Source organism: Theropithecus gelada, chromosome 1 (assembly GCF_003255815.1).
Source record: "Theropithecus gelada isolate Dixy chromosome 1, Tgel_1.0, whole genome shotgun sequence".
Lineage (NCBI taxonomy): Eukaryota > Metazoa > Chordata > Mammalia > Primates > Cercopithecidae > Theropithecus > Theropithecus gelada.
The window spans coordinates 204741667-204753815 of NC_037668.1; the positions used below are offsets into that span (position 1 = coordinate 204741667).

The 12149-nt window shown below is 40.9% G+C and overlaps 1 protein-coding gene across 3 annotated transcripts in view; it reads right to left on the minus strand.

Moving 5' to 3' along the window:
- The window catches only part of TTC13 (tetratricopeptide repeat domain 13), a 76284-nt gene that overhangs the window by 10589 nt on the left and 53546 nt on the right, over window positions 1-12149 (minus strand). For all 3 annotated transcript variants that reach the window (XM_025397317.1, XM_025397311.1, XM_025397326.1), the window contains 5 exons: window positions 9384-9514; window positions 8710-8842; window positions 7713-7805; window positions 4983-5066; window positions 4068-4152 (listed from right to left, as the gene is read on the minus strand). In XM_025397317.1, the coding sequence (XP_025253102.1) occupies window positions 4068-4152; window positions 4983-5066; window positions 7713-7805; window positions 8710-8842; window positions 9384-9514 (526 nt within the window). The remainder of the gene's footprint in view (window positions 1-4067; window positions 4153-4982; window positions 5067-7712; window positions 7806-8709; window positions 8843-9383; window positions 9515-12149) is intronic.

Genomic DNA, 12149 nt, shown 5'->3' on the forward strand with positions numbered 1-12149 from the left:
GGTCATCCGATACAAGAGATAGTGTCCTGGTGGCCAAGGACATCTCTGCCTGTCCTCAGGCCCCAACAGAGCCCAGGTTACGCTCCCCACAGCTCCCACCAGAGGCCAGCAGAGAACCTCAGCACCGAAAGCTCACAGGTTCTTTTCATCAAGAAGGGGCACTGCTCACTTCTAAGAGCTCCCTTTGAATGTTTTCTCATGCCCACATTAGTAGGCAGCAACTTTGGATCACAGCAGAATAGTTGCACCTAACATCCTGTAACTCAAAAATGCAACTCTCATACTAGTGCTCAAAGCAGAGTCTGATTTTTCTGAATAGTAGCCAGGATTATATCCACTAACTGCAGAACTTCATTCACACCCACACCCACACCCACCCAACTCTGTGGGCCACAGAGAAGTCGGTTAAGTTAAAGGAATTACTCAGAGTTAAGAATGGCCTTCGGGGTGATAAGTGTATGAACACAGTTTCAGATGTTAGCTTTCTGTTTAAAACATTTGGGACAAACCTGCAATGGCAATAAACAAGTTTCAGAAAATGACCCCCAAATTCAGTTAACTTAATATTGCCTTTTTAAAAAAATCGATGGACTGGAAGTTAAGAGAAGCAACAGTAACGTAAGAGAGGCTGCTGCTTCATGAGGGGAGAGTTTGTCTAGAAACAGAAAGATGCACCAGGTGTCACCAGCAGCCCAGAAGCCAGAGGATGAGTGGCACAGGCCATCAGGGCCACAGCAGGCACTGAACAGGCAAGCATCTTTCATGCAAAAAAACTATTCAGAAGAAATGCGCTAACACACTATGTGCCAATTCTCATCTAATCCTCACAACATACTGATAGCACTAGGTATGGTCTCAATCTTACAGATGAGAAACGAACTAGGTGAGGCAAAGTCTGGCTGAGTCCCAGCCAGCAGGGAAGCCGCAGAGTTGGAATGTGGGCCCAAAGGCCTTGGTGAATTCCAGTCCGCGTTAATTGCTAACAAACCGCCTCTAGGGGGCGCTGACATACACGTTAACTTGGTTTTTCATCAACAGCACCGTTGTGCCTTTCAGTGGAAGCTGACCTGGTGCATTTCACCAAGCACTTTAAACACTGAGATATCTTGTTGTATATTCCGCTGTGTGTGCCTTGCAAAGTACCAATATATCCGTAATCCTGGGTAAAAGCTGGATGTATAATGCTGAAGTGGAATGTCATCCCACCACAGAGAACAAACATCTTACATCTTCCAAACAGTTGGGACTTCACACCAAGAGGCGCATTGAGACTGGCGATGCCGCGTCTCTCCGGCTGCATGCTAAGTGACTAGTCTTGTAGCCCACTCTGTTTTTCTTCTTAAACAAAGACATATAAAATATTAAAATCTCCCTAAGCTGATGCTGTATTCTGCCTAATACCACAGGACATCTAAATGCCTGACTAGAATACCCACAAGGAGGCAGCTGAAGAGCCCTCGCACACACTCCAGTTTCCTTTCTATATGCTACATCTCAGGGCCTGTGGTGAAGCCATTCTGCCCCCTGTGGGGCACTGAGGGAATTTATGGGAGACTGATTGTTACAGGGATTGGAGAGTTGGGAGCCAAGATTACTATATGTCCCACAGTACAGGGGATTGTCACACATAATGTATGATTTTCTAATGTCCCACTGGATTTTCATGTAGATGAAGAACATGTGTATCATTTAATCAATATGTGGGCCTGGAACCAGACTGTTTTGCACTTAAACACTGATTATTTATTATAAGTTTTCATACCACTGAATTTGCCAGGAATGCAAATAGCATATACATTAAGGAGTATACTATATATAGCTTGGAGCTTTGCTAAGCGTGGTTTACCATTTCAGAAAACCACATTGCGAATGACAACGTAGCTCACCAAATAACTCACAGATATGGGGCTGACGGACTTGTAACTGCCACATTCACCATGATTTTATGTGCAGGTGTGAAGCACTGGCTGCTGCTTTCCGGCTTCTAGAGAAGGCATGCCCGAATTTCCACATACTGAGATACACTGTGTGGACATTGTGTGAACTGAGATACTGAGATGACTTTGCGTGGACATTTTTTAGTAGGTGAGACATATTCTCTATGAAGTTCATCCTAGTGCAATAAAAGAGTAAGTAAAGGGGGCATCTGAACATGTTTACTGAGTCAACACAGTGAGTTTGAGAAGGTTGAGGGCCGCTGTGTTAGTGCATCAGACCCTCACAATAAACTCTCCAAGGTAGGTCTGGCCAGAATATTTGGTCTTCAGCAGACAAAAACCTGGAATAACTGTAAAATAGGCTCATCCACACCCAGCCAGGCAGATGTGGGTCCTGGGTCAGATGCTCACCTCTGTTCATGACATGCTACTTCCTCGGTATTCCTTAGAAATGGACACACTTTGCTTATTCATACAAATTTCCTAAATTTTACATGAATCAATCTCATCTACTATAGCTACAAGGAAAACATTTACTGAAGTTCCATGTTAGTGTTCAAATCACTAATTGGAAAAGCAATTCTAACTGCTGTTGGAATGTTTTGGGGTAGTTTTACTCCTAGATGGAGGAAAGGTTCACACAGTTATAATTTCTTAATGGATTATACTTTAGTCAAATAATTTCTGTCCCTTGTAGTGTTCTTCCCATTGAATTCAAATGTTTCCATTATTGATATTGCCACACATACTTTTCTTCTCATTAGCATTTGCCTGGTATACCTGGATCATACTATCTTTTTTTTTTTTTTTTTTTTTTTAAGGAGATGGGGTCTCACTCTGTCACCCAGTGTGGGCAAGAGAGTAAGACTCTGTCTCAAAAACAAAACAAAACAAAACAAAACAAAACCAGAAATTTATTCTGGAGGCTGGGAAGTCCGGATCAAGGTGCCAGCATCTGATGTGAGCCTTCTTACTGCTGCCTCACATGATGGAAGGTGGAAGGGCAAGAGAGGTCACTCCCCGAAGCCCTTTTTATAACGGCATTAATCCATTCATGAGGGCTCTGCCATTAAACACTTCCCATTAGGCTCCACCTCCCAACATGTGTGTACTGAGGATTCCATTCCGACACATTCATTTTGGGGGAAACACATTCAAACAATGGCATTTACTTCTCTAGTAATTAAAGAGTATAGGTTATTTTGCCTTCCTTTAAAGGGTACTGAGTTTTGACAGGTAGTAAAATCACTAGCAGATCCATTTAATCCTTTAGACTTAGTTTCATTCTTTGTTAGGGCAGTCTATCTAGAAATGGTTCTCAGTCCTAGGTTGTGGGCCTTACTGTAGAGTGTGGTCTTACTTTTACAGCGTGTCCTTTCTGAGGTCTTAACTAAACGCCGGAGGTGTTCACAGGATCCATCCACATTGGCCAGGCTGAAACTCCAATGTCTCTCAGCACATACACCTCTGATACCTCTGCTCAGCTTTCTTCCCCACAGCAGTTACTCTCTGCTGAGCCTCTCACGGTCTTTCACTGCATGTTCATGATCAAGGTCTTAGTCAAGCATGAAAAGGAGTGCTCACATTGACCCCTGAACACTCCCCAGCCTACATGGCCTCCTTCTCTTCTATACTCTGCTCTGCAAATTCCAGCCACTTTGGCAGACCCAAACTCCACTCTCTACCTCCTTAGCTTAGCAAGACCACTGTACTCTGCTTGGGCTCCACATTACCATGCAGTGGTCTAATAAATACTCCCAGTAGAAACCAGGGGTGACAGTGAGGTTCAGAGTCTTGTAATGAGCCAGTGCCTGAAAATAACTGACTTATATTTTGTCCAGTTTTATAACTGCAATCATGTAGAAGGGCAGCTGAGTACCAGTTACTCAGCTGTGGGCCAGAAGCAGAATTCAATTGTAAGTATTTTTAAGTTTTCTTTTTTCTATATTAACTGCTTCCTCGCAAGCTGAGTCTGATGCCTGTATGTTCTTTTATTTTGGTTATTTTTCAGAATGTGTTCATACTAGTGATTTCAAATAGCATTTAATAATTCTGAATTCTTTTTTAAAAAGTGCTGTTGGTTTTCTTTTCCTCTAAAAACATGGACTGCCATGCTGATGTTAAAGTTACCTTCATAATTGGAAGAAGGTCTTCTACTTTGTGTACCTTTTCCAGGGCTTCTCGAACTTCCAGCAATCCTTTAGGATTGTTAGCTCTTAAAGAGAGACAGAGAGAGATGGCAACTGAGATTAATGCAGAATTGTAATAATTAATCATGCTATTATCTTTAAGTTAAATAAATTGACCTCAATTTTGAGTAGCTTAATATTCAAAATGGTAGGCCACAAATAAAGTTTCTAAATAATGGGATGGTTCAATTCTAATGAGTTTTGGACTACAGATGAAAATTAAGGAAACAGCAGCAGATGAGAATTAAGGAAACATTTAGAAGGCAAAACAGGAAAAAGCAGAATGGATCAACAGCCAGTGTTTGTGTGAACATGTATGGTTATGAGTTTGATTCTGAAACCCTGATTTTCCTGTTCCAGCTCTAAAATTAGATGTATATGTTTTGTTTTGCTTTTTTCCTTTCTAAAGCTGCTCAAATGAAAGTATTCTGCTAGGTTTTCCCACTAATTTTATATTTACTTGGTGATATTTAAGCATTCAGATCTTTTTCCCCTAGTGTTCTGCTCACTGTTTTGTCTATACCATCCTGCCTTTCAAGTGAAGGAGAATAAGTATTAAAGGTGAAATCCCTAACAGATAAATCCAAAGAAACATCCGCTTTATAGAAGAAAGAGACTAGAAAAGTCACAATAGTGCATGTAAAGTTAAAAACACTTCAGTTGAGGTCTATGGATTTTGTAGAGTTATTAAAAAGAAAGTGATTATGAAAGCCTTTATGATTCTAAACACTATGTAAAAATTTGATAGACCTTGTTTAGCCTGTCAACAGGCTTAGTTCTCAAGTTTCAAAAATACAACAAATATAAAATACATGAAATCAACTCATTACTAAGAAGGAGAAAATTAAAGGCTTACCCATGATAAACAAGAATTCTATCTTTAATAAAATGAAGTATTTTCTCAAAATATTCCAGGTATCTCATGTTGATCACCTGACCCCTGTAAGGCAAAAATAATAAAATTAAGAATATTTTTATAGAAGAATATGCTTAAGCCAACATCTAATTTCAAAGTTAATTTTTAAAAAATAAGAAACTATGAGAATAATGTAGGAAAAAAAAAGTCTGGGAAATTCACTTGTTCATAGTCAATGAGTGGAGAAGCAAAGCACCGTCTTAGCAAGACCGCCTGGCAGCTCACGGGGCCTATCCTGGCAGGAGAGCCATCAAACTCGGCACCAGATCAGTCACAATGGAAAGACAAATCCCCCAGCACTGAAGTGAGCTTCAGACTTTCATATCAGCGTCCTCTGACGGACCCCATCACTTGTGGACAGTGTGCTGCCCCCGCCTCCGTTTTCCCAACAGCATTATCGAACACCCTGTCTTGCTCTCTAGCTCACTAGCAGTCTCCTTTCCTCTACCCACTCTGAATATTCTTTTCCTCACATTTCTATCCCTTCTGATCTTTTTCTTTCACACTCTCTCCCAGAACTCCATGTTCAGCCAACATGCTGAGTCACATGACACAGCCGACTGCTCCCAGGACATCGCTCCCTGGGTTCCCACCAGGCATCCCAAACCTCAAAGGTTACTGTCAAGTAAGAATTCCCTCCTGCACCCCACACTTCTCCCAGCCTCCCCACTAAATGTGTTCACCTACTTTTCATTCTGGTGCTCTCTCGCCTAATGGAACCACCATGTACCTGAGAAGGAAGGTTGCCTTCCTCTAACTCTATGCCCTCTCTGATTGCAGCCCACTGCCAGTGCTCCTGATTCTACCTTCTAAGAGTCTAGCTCTTCCTTTCCAACTCACTACCATACAGCTTTCGAGACCTTTGCACTTGTCCACCTGAACAACTACACAATTTTCCAACCTCCTCCCTTACGTCCCAAGTTCCTGCCTCCTCTCCAATCTGTTTTGCCATCTGCTGCCAAGGTGATCGTCCCAATGTGTAAATCTGTTCCTGTTACTTCTCTGCTTATAATCTCTGAATGGCTCACCATTGTCTTCAGGGGAAAAAATTCCTTAGCTTGGACTATAGAATGATTTATGTTCTGACTTCTGCCTATCTTTCTAGCCTCAATTCCTGATACTCCCTTAATTGCAAACTCACTACCAGGCATAACAAGTTAGTCACAGTTTTCTGACTATACCTAACTCATCCATTGGTCCATGTTAATCACCCCACCTCTCTGTTTTCCATTTTTCCAAATAGCTCTGGTAGCACCAGAAGGCTAAATCAGGCACCCCTTCTCCAGGTTCCCATGGCATCCTGTGCATGTGATCACCTCACTCTTAACACACTGCATAGTAGTTGTCTGCTGGTCTGTCTGCTGTGAGCTTTCGGCAGGTGGGGCTGTATTTCCCTTCTGTATCCCCATCACACAGCACAGCACAGCACACTGGCTGATCCACAGTAGTCTTCAATTAAAGTTAGTTGCTTGAGTCTACCTATCTACACCACAAATTATTCCATGAGAAATAGGAATATACAAGTCACAAGGTGAAAATAAATTTGTTTTCTAGAAGTTAAAAATATATATACATACAAATTATATTTCCATTAAAACCCAAACTTAAATGTCAAAGGTGTATAGAATATTTTCCATTTTCTTTTTTTGAGGCAGAGTCTTGCTCTGTCGCCCAGGCTGGAGTACAGTGGCACCATCTCAGCTCACTACAAGCTCCACCTCCCGGCTTCAAGCCATTCTCCTGCCTCAGTCTCCGAGTATCTGGGATTACAGGCGCCTGCCACCACACCGGGCTCATTTTTTGTATTTTTAGTAGAGACGGGGTTTTAGGGTTTTACCGTGTTAGCCAGGATGGTCTCGATCTCCTGACCTCATAATCCACCCGCCTCGGCCTCCCAAAGTGCTGGGATTACAGGCTTGAGCCACTGCACCTGGCCTGAATAATATTTTCTTAATTCAGCTTCCTTGAACTAGAAGCATTTTAGAGGTGACACAACTACCATATTTATACATTTTATCTAAAATTAAATTCATTAAAAGATGGGCTGATAATATAGGTCCCCTTGAAACTGATATTCTTTAACATTTGTTCACCATTTATTTAGAAGGCAGCTAGGCACATAAAGAAAGGGTAAAGAAGTGAGCATTTCACCCATGTCCCCAACTAGCAGAGGCTCTGGACAAAACAGAAGTTTTCCAGCCAACCTGACTTGCCCTCCCCAGATGGCAGCTTAGTTACCAGATAGTGTTATTTATCCAAACCCTTTGTGTGTTGAGGTGGGACGGGGAGCTTTTCCTCCACAACGAGAGACTTGTCAAGAGCCATGTAGTATTATTAACAGAATATTATGGTAAATGTAATATTCTCCATCTAATCATTTTCTATGATGTTTTAGGACACCTTAAAGACTGACGCCCTAGGAAAACATCTGCAATCTACCCTTCGGTCGTGCTCTATACCAGACAGAAGGGCCTGGGGAAGGAGCATGGCACATACTATGTTTCTTTCTGCAGCTGGGCTACAGGAAAGGAATGCAGGCAGGATTACGTAGGTGTATGTTCCCCGGTCAAAAAGTCACCAGGAAAGGAGCAATGGGTCACTCCTGGTCTCCATGGCCTGTGTCTTGAGAAACTCCTAGGAAAAGAAGAAAGATGCACAAAAGCTTCATACCTGATTAAATTGATGTGGTTGTTAAAACCTCTGCTAAGACTTCGTGCTGGCATTTGATCTAACCACAGCACAGGCTGGTCTGGGTCAGCAATCCTATAAAACAGAGACCTTTATAAAACCAGAAGTGTTCAGAAGCATTCCAAATAAAACATGTAGAAGTGTTTGCAAAGGTGGGGATAAAGCAACAGCTAGTCCATTATATGATGTTCATACCTACAAATTCCAAACAGGTGTTCCAGCTAGACTGGGCGAGAAGCCAGGTAAAGGTAAAAGTTTAGGAGCAGAGCACAGTTTTTGTCATGCAAACGAATATCAAAGGTTACTCTAAACTAGCTAGTTGCCAGGCACCCCATTAACTATAAAGGGACTGGTCCAGTGAAGTTCATTCAAAGGTACCACAGGTAATAGATCTGTTCTTTCAAAGAGACTGTTTCTAAAATGCTTCAGGTAAACAGGTGACTGGAAATGTGACAACAATCAATTCCTTTTTTTTTTTTTTTTTTTTTTGAGATGGAGTCTCCATCTGTCCTCTAGGCTGGAGTGCAGTGGCGCCATCTCGGCTCACTGCAAGCTCCGCCTCTCAGGCTCACACCATTCTCCTGCCTCAGCCTCCTGAGTAGCTGGGACTACAGGCGCCTGCCACCATGCCCGGCTAATTTTTTGTACTTTTAGCAGAGACAGGGTTTCACTGTATTAGCCAGGATGGTCTCGATCTCCTGACCTCGTGATCCACCCGCCTTGGCCTCCCAAAGTGCTGGGATTACAGGCATGAGCCACCACGCCCAGCCAATCAATTCCTATTTTGAAAATATTAGTTAAGTGCATGTCAAAGAATAAAGATGCCAACAATTTCTGACAAACTTTAGAGAGGAAAACCTAACTTAGAAGGCCTGGTGTTAACAAGCAAAACAGGGTTCATAGCCTGTTAGCTAAAACAGACTGACGTTATTTGACAATGATAAGACTTACAGTTTATTTTCACTGAGATGTTAGTTACCTTCTCCATTTAACCGCAATGTCAAACATGTCTCTCCACTGCATCAACCGTGTCTTTCCATTCATTCGAACTTTCGAGTTGGTCCATGTACGCTGTACGGCTTGCATGACCTCCAAGGCAGCCAAACCCATAGCTATGAGAAAGGAATATCGAGAAGAGTTAGTATACTTTAGAGGGACTGAGTTCCACCTACTTTACAGAGTCTCAGTGATAAGTCAATAGTTAACACATAAAGGGTCAGTTATATTGGTGATATAAGAAGACCTAACACATGTTTCACTCATGATGGTCCTACTAAAATTAAAACCCATCAGAGTTAACTAGAGACAGCTCAGTTTGTCTGCTCCCAACTCTGCCTCCTACTAATCCAAGTGGAGGTTTGCATTCTTCCACACAGGGAGTAAGGAAATAGCTCCCTGGATCAGCTGTCTGATTTTAAGTAAGGACTTCAGACCTATATTCTAGTCTCTACTACAGTAATAGCAAAAAAGCCAAGTATGTAAGGAGTCTTCTTTCAGAATTCAGTTTGAATGATTCTACACATTTCTATTCTGATCACATGGAGAATGTGAACAAGTACAATAAATAATAATTTTTTAAAACACACGACACAGTTTAACCACCCTTGCTCTTATGCCAGGAATATTTTCATTTTCAGATAGTTTCCAGAATACCTCTGTGTATTCGCTTGTTTGGCAGGAAACCAGGTGTTTCATATTGCATCAGGGATCCCAAACGATCAGCCACACAAATCAGCTCCTGTACTTCAGGCTTATAACTCTCAAAATTCTGATGTAACACATCTCTGGAAGAAACATGTACATGATAAGGACTTTTCAACAGATATTTGGCAATCCAATTCCACCTGAAAAGCAGTCACCTCCTCCACTGGAAAACTAATGAAGCAGTCTACGACCACATAATCCTTACTTCAGTCCTTTGCACCCAACTACACCTCAGTTTAAAAGGGAATCTTTATGACAGCATGTGCATAATTGCCATCACATGCTGGTTAGTAACAGTGAAAACTGTAACTAGTGTGCAATTCAGAAGACACCTCTTTCCATTATTTGCTTTGTAAACTTCTCCAGAATACATACCTGAATGGATTGCCTTTTTCAACAAGCAACCAAACCTCTGCCCTTTGTCCATTCCTCACTCCTGCCCAAGTTGTATTAGAACAAGTATACTTGGAATGGTACACGGAAATACTATTGTTTAGCTGCCAACCTGCTTGATGCTTTTATAACGAAGACTGAAACTCTAAATTATAGGTGGTTCTGGGGATCTCCAAGACCACTCTCACTCAGGCTCAGAAATTGGCTGGGAGGGCTCAGTGGACTTGGCACATAATGGTACTCACAATAGTGAGTATCATTTTTTGTTTTGTGTCCTTTTGCTATAATAAATCACAGCACATGTGATTTATTACAGCAAAGGGACACAAAACAAAACCAGCAGAGGGAAGAAGCACATTGGGAGAAGTCTGGAGGAAACCAGGCACAAGCTTCCAAGGGTCCTTTCCCAAGGAAGTCATATATGATACATTAAACTCTCCCAGCAATTAGTTGTGAACACGCGTAAAATGCTGCCAACCAGGAAAGCTCATTAAAGACTCAGTGGCCAGGGTTATAGACACCTTCTGCCTGGCAAGTTCCCAAATTCCAGATACCCAGAAGGAAAGCACGTGTTCAATAGAAACCACGTTGTTTGAACAAACAGTTTAGGCACAGAGAACTACTCCTATTAGTTTTGGGAGTGGTAGGAATCCCCTCGAAATCCAAGTTCCCAGATACCAACCAAGGGTCACTCTTGCAAGCGGTCCTTTCTAAGGACAGCAGTCATAGGCCTGCTATGTTAACACTTTTGTGCATAGAAATGTTTCTCAAAAAAGGAGTGGTTAGAGAATATACAAAACTTCCATGAGCAATCAATTTTCTTTTTATTATTTTTATTCATTTAATAGTTGAGACACATAGAAAACACAAAGTCAAATTACCCAGTTTAAGAACTAGAGTAATTCATGCAGTTGTATCTACTTGTATGCTGCTTTCCTATCCCATCCTCCTGTCTCTTGAAATTTGTGCTCCTGATTTACTTACCTTTTTAAAAACTAGGTTTGTTACACACACACACAGACACACACACACACATATACACACACAATATACTCTACAGTTTTGTTTATGAACTTTGGGAGAAAAAAATATGTAATAGCACAGCCTGCTGACTTGCTGCTTTTATTCAACATTACATTTAAAAATTAATCCACATTGTTGCCTGAGTCATTTGTTTATACTGCTGTATAATATCCCATTGTGTGACTGTGACTGTATCACATTTATTCCATTCTTCTGTTGATGGACATTTGGGTTCATTTCCAGTGTTAGCTGTGAACAAATACTGCTGGTAGACCTGTTCAAGTCTCTCCTGGTAGATATGTGCACAAGTACAAAGTTCTCTGAATAGACACAGGAACAGAATCTCATATCAAGTATGAGAATATTCATCTTCACTAGATAATGACAAACTGCTTTCCAAAGTGGTTGTAGCAACTTATACTCTCATCAGGAGTATAAAAGTTCTCCATAATCTCCCTTCTGACCAATATTACTATTATCAGATTTTGTGACATTTGCTCATCTAGTGGCTGAAAAAAATCTCATGAGGCCTTAATTTATGAAGTATCTCTTCATGTTTATCATTCATGTTTTCCCTGTGGTAAAATTACCTGTTCATGTCTTTTGCACACTTTTCTATTGGTTGTCTCTTATTTTTAAATTTGTAGTGACACTTCAAAAATTTGGACACTAATTCTTGGTCAGTTATTAAGTTTGCAAGTACCTTTACTCAATTTGGGCTTATTTTTCTTTCCTTATGGTGTCATTTGTTGAACAGAAGTTCTTAGGTTCAATGTAGTCCAATTTATCAATCTTTTTGTTTCAAATCTATGCTTTGTGCTTCTTAATAAATCCTTGTCTACCCCAAAGTCATAAACATCTTCGTTTATATTTCCTCCTAAAGTTTAAAATATTTTGCCATTCGTACTTCAGATTTTCATCCATTTGGAATTAGATTACTATGCCATCGCAAATATCAATTTTATTTTATCCATAAAATAACCTAATTGGCCCACCCCCACATCTTGACCAGTCCCATTCTGATCTGTAACACACCTTTACCATTTATCTAAGGTATGTATTCTCTTCCTTTAGTACATTGTCTATCCCTGCACCAATACCATTCTGCTCCTTATTATATTAAGTTTTGCCACCTGGTAGGATGAGAACCTTCCCCTTCAAGCCTGAGTATCCTCTTCTTTGGGAGTATCTTAATTATTCTTGGTCCTTTGTTCTTCCATAGAATTTACAGAATTTGCTCAACAAGTGCCTCAAAAAAACTTGGGATTTTGAATGGCATTTTATTAAATCTATAATTAA